Raw genomic sequence first — 18492 nt, 5'->3', positions numbered from 1 at the left:
GATCCCGATGACAGTCAGGGTTTTCCCCCTCAACAAACTCTTCAGGGGCCGCCAGTCCAGGACGGATGAGGGTTTGTTCAGCCCCGGTGTCCTTGAGGCCTGTAGCAAGACGGGCCCCCACCTGGACAGGTTGAACGTTGTTGTCAATCCTCCCAACCACACCTCCCACCAACAGAACAGAGGCGTTGACTGGGGGGTTCTTCGGCTTTTCCGGACAGGAGGAACGGAAGTGACCAGTCCGATTGCAGTTGAAACACTGGCGACTATCAGTAGTAGGCCTGGTGTTGACAACAGGGACAGGGCCTCCGGAGGGATGGCTAGCTGGGGCACTGGGATTGGTTGCAGGCTTACCCCCTCTCCAGCTGGTGGTGACTGGCCTCCACGTCTCTGGCTTCCGGTTGGCCTCATAGTTGTCAGCGATCTGCGCCGCTTTGTCCGCATTCGCTGGTTCGTGGTCCAGGATGAACTGTCGGACCTCAGCTGGGCAAAGATGCAGGAACTGGTCTTTGATCATCAGGTCCCGTAGTAGCTCAAAGGAATCAACGGACAGTCCATGGATCCACTGGTCAAAGTGGGTCCTGAGTTCTTGCACCACATCGCTATAGCTATCGTATGGGCCACGTTGGAGGTTACGGAACTTCTTTCGGTATACCTCAGGTGTCAGCTAGTATTTGGCGATCAGAGCCTGCTTTATGGCATCATAGTCATCATCGCCTTCTGGCGGAAGAGAAGAAAACGCCTCCAGAGCTTTGCCTTTTAGCCCTGGGGTCAAGTACCTGGCCCATTGGACCTTATCCAGCCTGTACTGTCTGCAGGCTTTCTCGAAGGCTCGCAGAAACGTGTCCAAGTCCCCATCCTTTTCCATCACGGGAAAATGCTCTGGCCGGGGTTTAGGACTCTGGACGCTGCTGGGCTCACTGCTTCGGGCTGTGGGGGCATTCCACCCTCGCTGGAGCATCTCCAGTTCATGGGCCCTCTGAGCTTCTCGTTCAGCCTCTCTTTCGGCTCGGGCCTCCTGCCGCTATTGCTGGATCAGCCTCACCCGTCCCTCACGGTCTTCGGCAGATAGGGGTCCAGCGTGCTCTGGTTGAATGTGGGGCCAGCGCTCAGGAGTGGAGCCTCTGCTGCAGCCCCATTGTCACTTGGGCCAACTTCTGCGCCCGCTGGACTCTGGGTGTTGTCCAGCTGCACCAGAGCCGCGATCAATTGATCTCTGGTTTTGCTTGGGCGTCAGTGCCTCGGTACGTGCATACTGCAGCAAGGTTTTCCTTTTTCTGCTGTCTGTACCAGTGTTCTCCTTTTGCCGCCATGGTTGCCAAAGAAAAGATAGAAAAGAAAAAGAGAAAGGGAGGGAATACTTGTAAGTACACAAAAAATGTCTCAGGACTAGTAACCACTGAGTCTGTTCTCCAAAACCTATGATGCAGGATTCCCGCAGGAACCGTGCAGGTTTTTAGTGAGAGGAATGATTGCTCAAACCAAATCACTAATGCACTAGGATTATCCCACCGCTCTGCCACCAATATGTGAGGAACGGCGGACCGCTGCCGCCAAATTGCGACGGACAGCGGACCCTGTGCCACCAATGTCACGATCCCACCCCTGACATGGATGTATCAGCGGACGGGGGGACCCGACACACAGCCAGCACACGGCTATCACAGGCACAGTGGGGGCTTATCTTAGTTATCCCACCACTGCCACCATGTGACAAAAATACAGCAAGCTAATCTTGCTCTAACAATTTATCGCAGGGGGGTATTTTGGTTGCCCCACCACTGCTAACCACCTCCCAAGAACTGCGGGGATTTATGTATATCCCACTTTCTCAGTTCCACTTTGGAACTCGCAGCTCTCCGGCGCCCCCTTTACCCTCAGGTCAGGGAACTGCACCTAGGATAATTAGTCGCCAGACGGGCTGCTTGTTGTGCACGGGCAATTAGACCACTGCAGTAAGGGAATTATCAATGCTGTGGCCTCAACCACTCATTCAGCAATATAAGACCCTTCTGTACTGCCAGCTAGCCTCGCCAGCCGCGCTTTACTTAAAAATTAAGAGGGTCTGCGGCAAACCCCTGAAATTAGTAGCGATTATCTAAAAAAGGCGCATAGTTCGTTTCTTAGAGCATGGAGACAGAGCTAATAGATTTTATCATTTATTCCCAAAAGAATGCGGGCAGTGATTACATAGATAAAAGTTGCTATAAAGTTGACACATTACATATGTACAAATATAAAACAAAGTGGATGAAAGAAAGTAACACTCACATGTGCGTAGTTGGTATTAGGCAGACCATGTGGCTGGGGGAGGGGCGCTTAACCAAGCGTCCCCACTCATCGGCACGCCTCTCTGGTAGAACTCCAGCTGAACTGACTGGAATTTGGTAGGGAATACCTATAGCCTAGGGTCTGTGACCTCACGAAATGGGCGGTCTGGTGAAGTCCAATCCCCCTTATCTCTGTTATAACTTAACTAAAAAGGCTATGATAACCATATCTTAATGGGGGATGCTCGTATGAACTCACCAAGGGTATCATGTTTCCCAGTGTAACAAACCCAACAAGAAAACATCAAGAATGCACTAGATAGGACACTCCATTTGGGAGCAATCCATATCTCAATTTCTGGAAGTCCGAGAATCGTGAAACTTAGGGGTTTAGAAAGCTGGATTTGTGCCCTTTGCAGAAATGTGAGTTTCATATCTTTGTCACAAGCGAAGTGCGCGCTAGGCTTCTTTTAATATTTCCTATACCTGTATTCAAGCTTCATGGTTTCAGAACAAAGCAATGCTTTCCCTTGCAGGGGGGAAGGCTGCGAGAGGAAATGGACGGTTTCATGTTACCAGCAAGCACAGAGCTGATAAGGAGGGGGGGGGTTGCAGCTACATGACAGGCTCGTCTCCTCAGTGTGTAGCAATGGGGGATTTCTAGAAGGTTCTAGAAACATCATACTTTACTTTAACATACAGATCTTACAGACATTTTACATTACACATTGCATTAGCTTAGATATCCAGTTACGACCACTAACAACTATCATTATATTCGAGGTTGTCACCATGGATACCTAAGCTACTACAATGCCCTGCACACGGGGTAAGCTATATAGCGAATGATAACTACTATATTTCTAATTGGAGGTATCTGCCAATATTATTATACCTACTCCATATTGGGATAGGATCTTGGAGATGGAAATACTGCTTTAATGCTTTATGCTAAGCTGGGAGTGATTGTTTAAGATGTGGACTATCCTCAATTCATGACTCCAGTAGATGTAAATGGGCATTATGAGAACAGCATGTTTCCTCAAGATACAAAAAACAATATGTCCCAGATGGCAACATTCCTATAAAATTAATCCCTTACCATGTCTAGGCAATTAACTATCAACCTTGAGTAGCCTAGAGCACTAAAAAATAAAATAAACCTTGTATCTTTAAGAAATTGACTTATTTTAGGGAAAATTAAGCAAAACAAAAATCTCACTAGTTTAGCAAATCAGAAAAACAGGATTTTTTGGTTGCTTACCGTAAAGTTGGTTTCTCATAGCCTTCACTGGGGGGACACAGGAACCATGGGGTGTATACTGCTGCCACTAGGAGGCTGACACTATGCACAAAAAAGTTAGCTCTTCCTCTGCAGTGTACACCTCACTGACTGGCACTAGGCTACTCAGCTAGTGAGAAAGCAGAAGTAACAAAAAGGAAAGGAGCAAACAGACAACTCACTGGGACAATAGAACACAGAAGAAAGAACAAGAGTTGCTAAACATGGGTGGGTGCTGTGTCCCCCAATGAAGACTCAGAGAAAGAGATTTTACGGTAAGCAACCAAACAAATCCTGTTTTCTCTATTGCTTCATTGAGGGACACAGGAACCATGGGACATCCCAAAGCAGTCCCTGGGGAGGGAATAGCTGAAGCTTCGTTCAGGTCGGAGAACTCACCATTGCCGCCTGCAAGATCCTTCTGACTTGGCTGGCATCCGCTGAAGCGTAGGTATGGACCTTATAAAATTTGGTGACCTTGTGGATGGAAGACCAAGTTGTCGCTTTGCAGAGCTGTAGGGCAGAAGCCCTATGGTGCACCGCCCAGGAGGCACCCACTGCTCGGGTAAAGTGAGCCCTGATCCCAGGGGGAGGCACTCTGTCCTTGACCCGGTAAGCCTCCAAAATCGCCGTTCTGATCCAGCGAGTAATCGTAGCCTTGGAGGCCGGAAGACCTCTTTGCGCAACATCAGGAATGACGAAGAGAGTCCGTCTTCCTTAAGAGGGCGGTCCTAGCCAGATAGACCCTCACCAGGTGTAGCAACGAACGCTCCAGAGGATAGGCCGGAGCAGGACAAAAGGAAGGGAGGACAATATCCTCAATTAGGTGGAAGGCAGACACTACCTTGGGAAGGAGGAAGCCGCAAAACCACCTTATGCTGGTGCAGAACCAAAAAGGAAGGTGACAGGAAAGGGCCAAGTACTCCGAAACGTGCCTAATGGAGGTGATGGCCACCAGAAACGCCACCTTCCAAGACAAAGGACAGGGAAACCTCTCAGAGTGGTTCAAAGGGAGGACCCCTCAGAGCCTCAGAACTAGATTGAGGTCCCAGTGGTCCACCAGTGTCCTGTATGGGGGAACCGCATGCGCAACCCCCAGAAGAAAAGTTCTAACCTGACAATGAGAGGATAAATTCTTTTGGAAAAGTTTGGAAAGTGCTGACACCTGACCCTTTAGGGAACTTAGGGCAAGACCAGCATCCAAACCCACCTGGAGAAATGCCAAAACGGAAGGAAGAGAACATAGGTGGAATACGTTGAGACTCACACCAGCTGAAATAGGCTTTCCAGGCGCGATAATAGACCCTGGAAGATGACGGCTTCCTAGCCTGGATCACTCGAATCTGAAAGACCGAACGCTCTTAGCACCGCGATTTCAACAGCCACGCTGTTAAATTGAGCGACCAAGAATTCTGGTGGCAGGTTGGACCCTGGGACAGAAGATCCGGTCTGTCTGGGAGCCTGCAGGGGATGTCCGAGAACCTAGACTTTCTGGGCCAATCCGATGCGATCAGTATGACCGGCACCCCCTCTACCTTGATCTTCAACAGCTTGGGAAGGAGGAGGGGAGGAAACAGAAAGGGAAGCGCAAACTGGGACCAGGGAATGGCCAGAGCGTCGGCGCCCACCGCGAGTGGGTCACAGGACCTGAAGACGAACCGTGGGACTTTCCTGTTCAGTCAGGACGCCATGAGGACTACATCCGCAGTCCCCCATTGAATGCAGATCTCATGGAAGACCTCCTGATGCAGGGACCACTCTCCTGCCGCGAGACCTTCCCAACTGAGAAAATCAGCAGCTCAGTTGTCCACGCCAGGAATATGAACTGCGGATATCGTTGCCTCTGCCAAGAGAAGATTCTTGGCTACCTTGGCCATCACCGAGAAACCCTGGGTCCCTCCCTGGTGATTGACATATGCCACCGCTGTGACATTGTCCGTCTGAACTCGGATTGGCAGACCCCTGAGAAGCCTTTCCCAGTGGAGGAGGGACAGAATAGCTCTTAGCTTGAGGATGTTGATCAGCAGAGAATTCCTCCGCCGACCAACGTACCTGGACAGTCAGATGACAAAATACCGCTCCCCAGCCAAGAAGGGTGGCATCCATCAACACCACCTTTCAGTGGATAGGAAGGACCTGCCCTGGAAAAAGAGAGGGGATTCCAGCCACCATTTGAGAGATCGTTTGACTCGGTGAGAGTGCCAAAACGGATGATCCAGGGAGAGAACAGACATGTCCCACTGCAAAAGGATGGCCTGCTGAAGAGGTCTAGAATGGAATTGGGCAAAAGGGATCACTTCCGATGCTGCTGCCACCATCCTTCCTAGAACCTTCATGGCTGAGCGGAGGGAAGCAAAGAGACTTGTAGAGAGTGAACTCCCCACTAGAGGATCACTCTCTTCTCTTCGGGATGAAAAACCCTTGCCTGACGAGTGTTGAATAGCATGCCTACAAAAATGATGCGCTGAGTCGGAACAAGGCAGAACTTTTTCCTGTTGACAAGCCACCCAAAACGGGAATGGTGTCGAGAATGATGGCAAGGCTGTCTTGGGTCTGAGAAAAGGACGGAGCCTTGATGAGGACGTCATCGAGGAACAGGATGAGGACAAGACCTCTGATCCTCAAGATGGCCATCAATGCTGCCATGATTTTGGGGAAAACCGTGGGAGCGGTTGCGAGACCGAACGGCAGGGCAACAAACTTTAAATGATGCTGATGTACTGCAAAACGCAGGAATCTCTGATGCCCTGGGAAAATAAGGACATGAACAAAGGCGTCCTGAATGTCTATGGAGCACAGGAATTCCTGCACCTCCATGGAAGCAATTACTGAATGGACTCCGTTCTGAAATGTCTCAGGCGGACTCTCCTGTTCAGCAACTTCAGATCCAGAACGGGCCGAATGCCGCTGTCTTTCTTTGGCACCACAAACAGGTTTGAATAGAAACCTGTGAAGCATTCTCATTCCGGGACGGGAATGATTACCCCCGAACTGAGGCGATGGCTGCAAAGAAACCCGAAACCAGAGAAGGATCCCTTGGGGGACGGGATTCGAAGAATCGATCTCGGGGCTGCGAAACAAAATCTATTTTGTATTCCGAAAATACAACCTCTCTGACCTTTGCGTCCTCCACCGAAGCTAGCCAAACATCTCTGAAAAAAGACGACGACCGCCCAGCCTGGGAGATACGCTGGGTTCTTGACATGAGTCATGTTGAGGAATATCTGCTGTCACTTCACACGTGCGCCTTAGGGCCCGACCGCGCGCACACTCTGCCCTTATCCTGCGGCATGACTTGACCTGGCAGTATTGCCAGGCCAATAGAGGGCAGACACAGGGTATTTCAGGCTGCCCTCCCCCAGTGGAGGCGCTTGATTGAGTTCTGCTCCCATACTTAGGCCCTATCTAGCCGTTGATGGCTATCTATACCTTGAGCTCTGTTCTAACCCCGTGTCTCCCCTTCAGTCTCTTCCAGAGCCTGCTCCTGCCTGCTGTCATCCTGGTGTCTCTTTCCATCACCACCTCCGCCCTTTCCAGCCTGCCTTACCTCTCTACCTCCTGGTTTCCTGTCTCCTTAGTACCTTCCACGTTTAGTCCTTTGTGCTTTGCTTGCTACTTTGTCTTGTCTCCGTTTTTGTGTATTACCTCTGAGCCGACCCCTGGTCCTGGCATCAATGGTGCTAGAGGTCCCTGAGCTTGCTCCCAAACGATCCCTGTATAGGGTTGGCCAAATCTGGTGCGCTCGCTCGGGGGAGTTTCGGTATCACAGTCCAGTGGGTCCTCTCAAGGTATTCGCCGCCTCCGGCACAACATCGTAACACAATGTCTGTTGTTCATTTTCATAAATTTTTGATTTATTATTACTTTTGTCAGATTCAAGTTATTTCTGTCACCATTGTGGGGTTTTCTATCATTAAACGAGGGGTACTAACAATTTTAACCACATGTGTATACCAGCCAGGGGAAGGCCATAAGACCACTCAAATGGCATGCAACTAGTGAATGCAGACTTATGGGACATTGCAGCATTTGTCAGGGAAATCTCCAGACTTATACTTACGGCTAAATACACAGATGCAGTGTGTGGTAAGTCTTAGTGACAGGGCACTTTCTGGATAATGGAGGGGGAGGGGGAAAAAAAAAAAAAAAAAAGACTGCAGGTCTCACCTTTAATGGTACCAGCTTATTCAGATTATGTACAGTAATAAAGGACACACATTATCTGGATACAGAAAATAAAAAGATTTGTACTTCACAGAAATATTATATCACCAGCAAATAGGAAAAAAGAAATTAAGATCATAAAACAAAATTCATCATAGTGAAGTTTTCTTTTAAGGTGGAAAATCTAAACCCAAGACTGACATGCCACATAAACTCATGAGCAATCAACTTCATTTTTTAGGGGTTTGCAATGAGCACAGAGGCCTGGTTGCATCGGTAGTCCGTGGACCTGCAGGTAGGGAGAGGTCCGACAACTATGGATTATTAACGTTGTGGCTGTAGGATCAGGGTTCAGAAAATCTTTGCGCTCAACTCTTAATATGTGCAATATGTGCTTATAAGAGGGAGGATTGCAAGAATTTTTTTGCAAAATCACTTGCAATAAATGTTCCCATATGAGTGTTAGTTGCATGGAAGTCCTGCTTTCTGCAGGAAAAAAATACAAAATTAACAACTACTCATGGGCAACTCCATACTTTGTCACTATAGAGTCTGCGACGTTCCTTCTTCCCCCCTCCCCCCGGAAGCCTACAACTGAAATTACAAATGTACGGGCCAAAAATGAAGATTAGGTGAAGTATACAATATGCAGGTCATAGTAGACCTTGGCATCTGTGATTTTTCATCATCTGATAGAGGCCAAAAGCCATAATTCTGCAAAAAGGAAACATTGGGTCTTTAAAGGGAATCTGTCACCCTTTTTTGAGATATCATATAATGATATCATTCAATTGTGTGTCACATAAGGATTCTCTTAGTACTTTTGCTTCCCCCTGACCCCGCACCTTTCATGCATAAATACCTTTCTATATCGGTTCAGATGTATGTAAACTGCCGCTGTCCGGTCCGCTGGGCGGAGCTTATTCAACTGCTCCCCCACTCCCTGTCTTGCTCTATACATTTCTTCTTGTGTAGAGCAAGACAGGGAGGGGGAGAGCAGTTGAATAAGCCCCGTCCATCGGACCGGACCGCAGCAGTTTACATACATCTGAACCGATATAAAAATGGTATGTAAACTGCTGTCCGGTCCGCTGGGCGGGGCTTATTCAACTGCTCCCCCCCTCCCTGTCTTGCTCTACACAAGAAGAAATGTATAGAGCAAGACAGGGAGTGGGGGAGCAGTTGAATAAGCCCCGCCCAGCGGACCGGACAGCGGCAGTTTACATACATCTGAACCGATATAAAAAGGTATTTATGCATGAAAGGTGCGGGGTCAGGGGGAAGCAAAAGTACTTAGAGAATCCTTATGTGACACACAATTGAATGAGATCATTATATGATATCTCAAAAAAGGGGTGACAGATTCCCTTTAAAGCACGGTACGGTCCTACTACTGAGACTGGTAATATAGTAGTACTGGTAACGAAGTATTGCCAAATAGGATCAGTTTAATCATAGAACATGCACTTTTTTTTATATATTCCCACAGAAAATATATAATTTTTCTCTTACAGTCGCCAAGTTACCAAGGGAAAAAGCAGAACAAAAAAAAAAAAAAATAAAGCTCAGAATCATTCTTGGTTGACAGTTTTCCATCTAAATTTTTTTTTCTTTTGTTTGGGGCAGGCAGGGAAAGTTGTTTACTAAAAATCTAATGAATACAAATGATCCAGACCAAGGAATATCAAAAACGTAGAACTTAAAATGTATGCTTTTAAAAAAACAAAAAAACAAAACAAAAAAAGCTGAATGTCCTCCAGTCCAACAGTAGATAGTACTTCTATTTCATTTTTCACTTTTCTCTTCAATGCTTGTAGGACTCGATTGGTTATTTAATTTTTCTTCTTTTGTTTGGGGAGAACTCCTCTCCCGACTGCGGGACTTTCTGCTTGTCTCCTTGTCGTGTGAAGACCTTCTTTTCTCCTCGTCTCGGCTCCTTTGGTGGGATGAGCGGTCTTCTTTATGTGAACTATGTGTAATGGAATCTGGACTTACATGATTTCGGCTTGTCCTTCGAACTCGCTTACTGTCAGGACTACTGCTACGAGACTCCCTCCTCTTATGGCTTTCCCTCTCTGTGGTCTTTTTCTGAGAGCTACTTTCTTCCTTTCTGGAGGAATCTTTGCTTTTACTCTGACTGACCTCCCTATCTGAAGATTTTGAGCCTCCCCTACTTCTGCTTCTTTTATCTCTGGACTTCTCTGGAGTTCCCTTTCGGTCTTTGGATCTTGAGCGGCCTCTTCTCCTGGTGTCTTTTTCCTTGCTTTTAGTGTGGTCTTCACTCCTCGTTCTGTCATTCTCCTTACTTCTTGAGAGAGTTCTTCTACCATCTTCTCTACTTTTGCTCCGCTCCTTGGTTTTACTATTAGATCTATGCTTCTTCTCAGATTCCCTCTCCTTGCTCTTGCCTTTTTCATGCCTCTCTTTGCTTTTCTGATGCTCTTTGCTTTTAGCTCGCTCCTTGCTTTTAGCTCGCTCCTTGCTTTTAGCTCGCTCCTTGCTTTTAGCTCGCTCCTTGCTTTTAGCTCGCTCCTTGCTTTTAGCTCGCTCCTTGCTTTTAGCTCGCTCCTTGCTTTTAGCACGCTCCTTGCTTTTAGCACGCTCCTTGCTTCTGCCCCTTTCCTTACTTTTACTCCTCTCCCTCTCATTTTTTGACGTACTGTGCCTCGATCTCTCCTTACTCCTGTTCCTCTCTTTGTCTTTTTCCTTGTTACTTAAGTGCTTTTCTTTATTCCTTCCCCTCTCGTGCCCCCTTTCCTTACTTCTTGAACGACTCCTGTCATCATGTCTGCTTTGCTTATAATGTCGGCTATTTTTTACATTCTCTTTGCTTTCGCTCCTTCTTTCTGATGTTCTTTTTCTCCGCGAGGTCTTGTCCTGTTTTTCTTCATTTTCTTCAGACGCTCTGTCCTTGCTGCTTGGCTTGCATTCTTTGCTTCTCTTCCTGTGATCACTTTTTTTGTGCGGACTCTCAGAACCTTCTCGTTGACCGGACTGTTTCCTCTCTCTTCCTCGAACAGGACTTTTCTGATCATCTTTGTCATTTAATTCACTCCTGTATATATAAAAAAGCAATAAATAAACATAAGCTATTCCTACAGGGGTATTCCAATAAAAAGAAAGCTGAAAATATTGAATTTTTTTCTATAGTCTATATCACAGATGTCACACACCAAGAGTGGAGTTGGTGCAAATAGATATGCAGGACCTGGGCCATTGGCCACATCAGTGATCGTTGGCTTCTGGATGGGAGTCACGAGAACCACCCCTTACTCAACCTCATCCGTGGTTCTTCTGTTGAATAACCAGCCAGGTGTGACGTCACATAGACATCATGCCACAACAATGATGTTGCATCAGGCAAGTAGAGACGTGATGCAGTCTGGTAGGAGGCCGTTCTCAGGGCTCCCCCCCCAGCGGCCGCGCTGACATGGCCGATAGGTCGTGTCCTGTAAATTGATTTACACCAACTCTAATCATGATTAACAGGAGATTTTCTGAACTTATTAAAACTCATGCTTAGTCGAAACAAAGCAACAATACACCCTGCCTCTTAAGAAGATGGCAAGTTAAGTATTGGCACCTCTACACAGTCTATACTTTTCAGGTGGGTACTAAATGTAACTTGAAAAGTGTGGTCTGGAGCCTTACTTGTCTGAAATCATGAAATGGTCCTTTAAAAAAAGGGACGCAATGATAATATTAGGTAGATGGTAACAAAAGGGCTGTGCGTAGGGTCTGTGCACAGCTGGCATTACAGAATCTTGGTTGCCTTCTGCAAAGCACGTGAGCTCAATGTCCAACTGTGGGACCAGGTCAATTTGTAAAGGCTACGTGTATCGGTACAACGTACTTATCTCCCTTGATCCAGCGTTCTCCACTTGAATATCTCATTCTCTGGGTTCTTTGCATTTCCTGTCTCCAGTGTGGAGGAGTTTCACTTCTCCTAAAACGATCTCTAGACCTAGACCTTGAGGGTGTACGGTAGCGCTAAAAATTAAGATGAACATGTTAGACAAAAATGTAAGCTTCTCTACAATCAAAACCAAGACACATTTTCAAACTGACCCTATGGTGCGCATGTATGTAGGTCTGCGGATAGGACTGATGTGACTGCGCCCTCTACATAGCTTTCTGGGATATGTCATGGCGGTATGAGTAAAAGAGCAATAAACAACCATCTGTGACTACTATCGTGCGTAGAAATGAACCATCATCACTGTCTATGGGACGGACACTATGAAGATACTGGGTTGTGATGGTCACTGTGGTTATACTACAAACTGTGCAGCCTGCAATTCATTAGAGCACAAGATATCATCTAAAAAGAACTCCTTGAATATATAGAAGGTTTTAAAGGAAAGTCATATTCCATATAAATATTATTTCAGACTACAAACAGGCATTTTTATTCAAATTGTTGCACACTTTGCTTCTTCAGGTGCAACTGATGGTAGCTGCGCAGAAGCCTCCTAACAAAAGGTGTATAGCCTAAAACCCATCTGTAGGGAAAAAACAAAAAACAGCATAAGCCCCCTAAGATGTCCAGATGATACGGCGATGTACATTTCCAGTGCAGAGAGTAGCAGATAATATCGCAGGTTTGTTATGTATGGAGCTCAGACGTCTACACAATCCACAGATAGCAGATACGGGAGAATTAGGTACAAAGCAATTAGAGATAAAAACTAAATACGTACTCTTGGACCTCTGCCCTTGATTTTCCTTCCAGACCTTGTCACTAATAGTCTTCGCTGATAAAGTGAACTATGAAGATGAAAACATAGAAATCGGAGCATTATAGAAATATATGTACAATTTAACTATGTATTGAAGTGCAAGGAAACCAGGTCTGACCACTATGTTTTCATGGTAGATTACAACTATAGAGGGATTTTTGGTTCTTACCATAAAATCTCTTTCTTGAAGCCTTCATTGGGGAACACAGATTACCATGGGTGTATGCTGCTGCTGCCAGGAGGCTGACACTATGCAAAATAAGAAAAACTTAGCTCCTCCCAGGCAGTATACACCCGCCGACAGGCAGGAAATACCTCAGTTGGTGAAAAAAGCAGTAGGAGAAGAACAATAACCCTTAACATGTACCAACCCAACAAGGGGCTCGTAGGCCCAACACGGTACCACTTAGGGAGGGTGCTGTGTCCCCCAATGAAGGCTTCAAGAAAGATTTGACGGTAAGAACCAAAAATCCCTCTTTATCGCTTCATTGGGGGGACACAGATTACCATGGGACGTTCCAAAGCAGTCCCGAGGGTGGGAACAGCAACAAAGGAACGAAAGAAGGGCTTAGGTCGGACGACGTGCTACCGCCGCCTGCAGAACCTTCCTACCAAAAGCTGCATCAGACGAGGCCTAGGTATGATCCCTGTAAAACCTCGCAAAGGTGTGCAAAGACGACCAGGTAGCGGCTCTGCAAAGTTGTAAGGCCGACGCCTGGTGTCGCACAGCCCACGAAGCTCCCACAGCCCGGTTGGAGTGGGCTCTCACTCCCGGAGGGGGCCATTTCTCCTGAAGTCGGTAGAACGAATCCAGAGAGCGATTGTGGATTTGAATGCAGGAAGCCCTTTCCGGCGACCTTCAGAAATGACAAGCAGGGAATCGGATTGCCGAAGAGAAGCGGTCCTGGCAAGATAAACTCGCAAGGCTCTCACTACATCCAGTTTGTGGAGCGACTTTTCCAGCGGGTGAACATGCGCGGGGCAAAAAGAGGGAAGGACGATATCCTCATTAATGTGTAAAGGGGAAACCACTTTTGGAAGGAAAGATGGAACTGGCCCGAGAACGACCTTATCCTGATGGAGGATTAGGTACGGGGAACGACAGGATAAAGCCGCCAGCTCAGACACTCTGTAATGGCGATCAGGAACGTTACCTTCCATGAGAGAAGGGACAGAGGAATGTCCTGGATAGGCTCGAACGGCGCCTTTTGAAGAGCGCCAAGAACGAGATTGAGGTCCCACAGATCTATCGGAGAATGATGAAGAGGCGCCACGTGGGCGACTTCCTGGAGAAAGGTCTTAACTTGCGTTAAGGGGGTCAGTTCCCTCTGGAAAAGGATCGACAGAGCTGATACCTGGCCCTTGAGAGTACTGAGGGACAGGCCCGCATCTAAGCCGGACTGGAGGAAGCCAAGAATGGATGGAATGGAGAAAGACAATGAAAAAACATTGTTATCGTCGCACCAAGGGAAAAAAGCCTTCCAGTACCTATGGTAAATGCGGGAGGAGGCTGGTTTCCTAGCTCTGATCATGGTCTGGATGACCTGGTTGGAAAAACCTGATTCTCTGAGGATCGCGGCCTCAACGGCCATGCCGTTAAACTCAGAGACTGAGAATTCTGGTGGTAAAGGGGGCCTTGAGAGAGAAGATCTGGACGGTCTGGAAGCCTCCAGGGGAAGTCCACGAGCATGTTCACCAGCTCTGCGTACCAAGGTCGTCTTGGCCAGTCTGGAGCCACCAGAATTACTGGGATGTTTTCTAATTTGATTTTCTTGATCACCCTTGGGATCAGGGCAAGAGGAGGAAACAAGTAAGGAAGTTGGAACTGGGACCACGGAATTACAAGGGCGTCGCACCCGACCGCTAGAGGGTCCCTGGATCTGGCTACGAAGTGAGGAACTTTGTGGTTCATTCGAGATGCCATGAGATCGACGTCCAGAGTGCCCCAACGCTGGCATATCTGATTGAAGACTGTGGGATGAAGGGACCATTCGCCTGACGCAAGGCCCTGGCGACTTAAGAAGTCGGCTGCCCAATTTTCCACTCCTGAAATGTGAACGGCGGAGATCGCCGGAATGTGACGCTCTGCCCAACGCGGTATCTTCGCCACTTCTGTCATTACCTGCCTGCTGTGAGTACCGCCTTGGTGGTCTATGTACGCCACGGCCGTGGCGTTGTCCGATTGAATGCGCACTGGTTTGCCTACAAGGAGAGGCTGCCAGCAGAGGAGAGCAAGGAAGATCACTCTGATTTCCAGGAGGTTGATGGGAAGAAGAGTCTCCTGGGCGTTCCAGCGCCCTTGGACCATCTTCCGATGGAAAACTGCCCCCCATCCTAGAAGACTGGCGTCGGTGGTGATGACTTGCCACTGAGGCGGGAGAAAGGACCTTCCTCATAGAACTGATGCCGGTATTGTCCACCAAGTCAGAGATTGCTTTACTTTGAGAGGAAGGAGTATGGGACGGTCCAGAGAAACCGAAGTCTTGTCCCAGGCAGAAAGGAGGGACAGCTGGAGCGGACGGGTGTGAAATTGTGCGAAAGGCACTGCTTCCATGGAAGCTATCATCTTCCCGAGGACCCTAATGCAAGACCGGAATGGGTCCTGATCGTTTCCGGGATCGGACCCCTTGCAAAGGGCTGAAAATTTGTCCCTCAGAAGAAACACCTGGGCTAGATTCGTGTCGAATTCCATGCCCAAAAAGGTCAGACGCTGAGAAGGGTGCAGGATGGATTTCTCTTTGTTGACTATCCATCCGAGACGGGCAAGAGTATCGAGAGTTATCTGAAGACTTTGGAGACAGTCTTGACGGGACGAGCCCTTGATCAGGAGATGGTCCAGATAAGGGATAATGAGAATCCCCCTGGAGCGCAGAATGGCCATGACTGTTGCCATCACCTTCGTAAAGACACGGGGAGCGGAGGCTAGGCCGAATTGGAGGGCCGTGAACCGATAGTGATCTTCTTGAATCGCAAAGCGGAGATACCTCTGATGTTGCAAACAAACAGGGATGTGAAGATAGGCATCCTGTATGTCCACCGAGCAGAGGAACTCTCCGTGTTCCATCGAGGCTATCACCAAGCGCAGTGACTCCATCTTAGTGGAGGATTCACACGTGGCGATTGAGCAACTTGAGATCCAAGATTGGGAACCGTCTTTTTTCGGGACTACGAAGAGATTCGAGTAAAACCCTGAAAACCGTTCATTTGAAGGTACGGGAACGACGACATCGGCGGAAAGGGAGGAGACGGCCTGAAGGAACCCTGGGGTCTGGGACGGCTGTCTTGGGGGTCGAGAAAGAAAGAAGCGACTGTTTTGGGGGGGGGGAATTCAATTTTGTAACCGGATATGATGATTTCCCTGACCCAAGCGTCGATCACGATCACGTCCATGAAAGAAGAGAGCCTGCCTCCCACCCTGGAAGAAATTCCAGGTGGGGGGTGACCCGTCACTTTGAGGAGAATCTACCGGAGTGGGAGCCTGAGGACCTGGAGGGTTGGCCTCTTGATTTCCAGCGAGCAGCGGGTTTATGTGATGGTTTTCTGCGATCTCTGGAGGCCGAGGTTCGGTCCTGCTGGGATGATCCTTCTGCGGAAGAGAAGGAGCGAAAGGACCTAAACGGTCGAGGAGCCTTTCTGTTGAAAAAACGTCTAGGCCGAGACTGAGGAAGGGAGGTACTTTTCCCACCAGTGGCATTGGAAATTATTTGATCCAGCTTGGCGCCAAAGAGTCTAGAGCCGAGAAATGCCAAATTGGTGAGCGACTTCTTGGAGGTGGTGTCCGCACTCCATGACTTCAACCAAAGGGATACGGCGTATAGCTACTATGTTGCTGTTATAGCTCTTGCTACACACCCAGCCACATCTAAGGAGGCGGCCAAAAGGTATTTACCCGCATGGTTAATTTGGTCTGCTAGATCTGACAGCTGATCCTGAGGGGCGGACGATAGGATGCCCCTGCGAAGGATTTTTGCCCAAGCTGAAATGACTTTCGCCACCCAGGCAGAAGCGAAGATAGGGCAGAGAGAGGCGCCAGAAGCTTCAAAAATTGATTTAGCCAGGGATTCTATTTGCCTGTCTGTTGGATCTTTCAGGGATGCCCCGTCCAGGAGGGACAGAACCGTCTTAGAAGAGAGACGGGAAACTAGTGGGTCCACTTCGGGGGCTTTGGTCCATTTTGTAAGAAGTTCCGCATCAAATGGTTACAGGATGTCTAAGTACCTGCGGCCTGAGAAACGCTTCTCAGGGTGTTCCCAGTGTTTGGTTGAAGTAATCTCGAACTCTTTGTGATTAGCAAAGGTTCGGGAGGGAGGTTTCGCTCGTTTAAAGGGGACAGAGCCGTCCTGAAGGGGAGCCTTATCTTCCTTTATTTCGGGCGTCTGGAAAATAGCCGATATGAGACTATTGACCATGTCCTGTGTTTTAGACATGTTGTCTGCCTCTGAGTCAGATCCAGATTGCGGATCATTATTTGACCTAAGGTCGTCTTCTGACGAGGGAGACGAGGAAGGCCACCTGGGTGGAACGGACGGACTTGGCGAGCTGGGAGACGAGCTCGAAAGATCGTGCTTTCTGGAACTCCTACCCGGTCTGTCCCTCTGAAGGTCGCGGTCAGGTGCGGACGACTCACCGTGAGGGGCGGTCGGGACACAGGTGGCTGTAGATAGCTGAGGTAATCGTTCTAAGACCTGGACCAGGGACTGAGAAACTTTAGTCAGGTCAGAGACATTGCAACAGCCCACTCTGGGGGAGGGGGAGTGCACTCATCTCGGGACTCGGGGTGCTCCTGTGGGGCAGACATCGCGGAAGGACTGCAGGACGGACAGAAAGGAGACGACCGACCTGACGCCCACTTCTTTTTGCAGCGCGCGCAGGCGTAGTGGGTAACGGAGGGTCTAGCGTAAGGAGCCCTTGCAGGGTTGGGCATATACGAAACCTGCGGTATTACTGCAGCCAGTATCTGTAAGGGTAGTACTGCCGAGGGGGCTAGAATAAGGGGCTCAGAAATATGAGAGCCTACCGTGACCAGCACCGATATCTGATGCGCAGCAGAAGCAGCTGTGTCCCCCAAGCTGAGATCCGTTGTGAGTCGCACCCGAGGTCTCAGAGAGGCGCAGGACCTTAGAGATGGGCGGTGCTGGGCGGCAGCGCTGCGCAATTGGCTGAGGACTGCGGGGGGCGGGTCAGAGGGAGCTATGAACAGAAAGTAGCCCTGCGATAGGCTAATAAAAGGCGCCAAGCAAGCATGCGCTCCGTGACCCGGAGCATAAGTGAAAGTGAGCTGCGCCGGCTTCTGCCCCCGGAGTCCCTGATTCTGAAGCGATTAGCCCGGTGCCTGAGAGAGGTATGAGGAAAGGGACCTGCTGACTGCTGCTTCTTAGCAGCGTACCCGGCGTGGGAGAGCTGAGAGGCGCGCGCCTGTAAGCGAATGGGCGGGAAATTCAAATTGACAAAGTCCCGACCTCAGAGACTTCTATGTGGGGCGAGCATGGGACCGATGGTAGCCTTCAGGCTGCTTACCTGGCGTCCACATGCTCCCTGAAGAGAATGACCACAGGGGCCCGCGATGAAGGGGGGCCGCTGGTAATTAATGTCCTCTGCCCCGCACTACGTCCGAAAAAGTGCAGAAGACGGCACCAACCCTTTGCCAGCAGGGGAAAGTCACTGTCGGTGACCGCCGTCTTCCTCTCAGCCCTGTCCCGGGAGAGGGGTGAGGACGGGAATCGGCTAGGACCCGCCACCTGTAGTCAGCCCGTAGCACCCAAGAGTGGTAGGGTCCTGCCTGCGGTCCTGAGAGTTGCGATGTGGATAACACCACATTGCTCGCTCAGCCGCATGATATGGGAAAGCAGGGTGAACATTTACCCACTGTTTCCCGGAGTTGAATCTGAAAAATAAATGGGAAAAGATTAATACACACACAAAACCTAAAAGAGAAAAATGCGGATCTGGGGAGATCCCGGTCCGCCTCCTACAGACACTAAGCACAAACTGAGGTATTTCCTGCCTGTCGGTGGGTGTATACTGCCGGGGAGGAGCTAAG

General features: G+C 48.9%; 1 protein-coding gene across 1 annotated transcript in view; it reads right to left on the bottom strand.

Moving 5' to 3' along the window:
* Positions 1 to 9141: 9141 nt before the first annotated feature.
* PPIG (peptidylprolyl isomerase G) overlaps positions 9142 to 18492 on the bottom strand; it is a 39688-nt gene continuing 30337 nt past the window's right edge. The window contains exons 11-13 of the mRNA XM_073545823.1: positions 12414 to 12480; positions 11567 to 11703; positions 9142 to 10768 (exon numbers count right to left, since the gene is read on the bottom strand). Coding sequence (XP_073401924.1) covers positions 9499 to 10768; positions 11567 to 11703; positions 12414 to 12480 — 1474 coding nt within the window. The 3' untranslated portion in view covers positions 9142 to 9498. The remainder of the gene's footprint in view (positions 10769 to 11566; positions 11704 to 12413; positions 12481 to 18492) is intronic.

The sequence above is a fragment of the Dendrobates tinctorius genome, unplaced genomic scaffold (genome assembly GCF_039654945.1).
Source record: "Dendrobates tinctorius isolate UK_male_01 unplaced genomic scaffold, ASM3965494v1 ptg000143l, whole genome shotgun sequence".
Lineage (NCBI taxonomy): Eukaryota > Metazoa > Chordata > Amphibia > Anura > Dendrobatidae > Dendrobates > Dendrobates tinctorius.
This window is presented reverse-complemented; position numbering and strand designations above follow the sequence as displayed.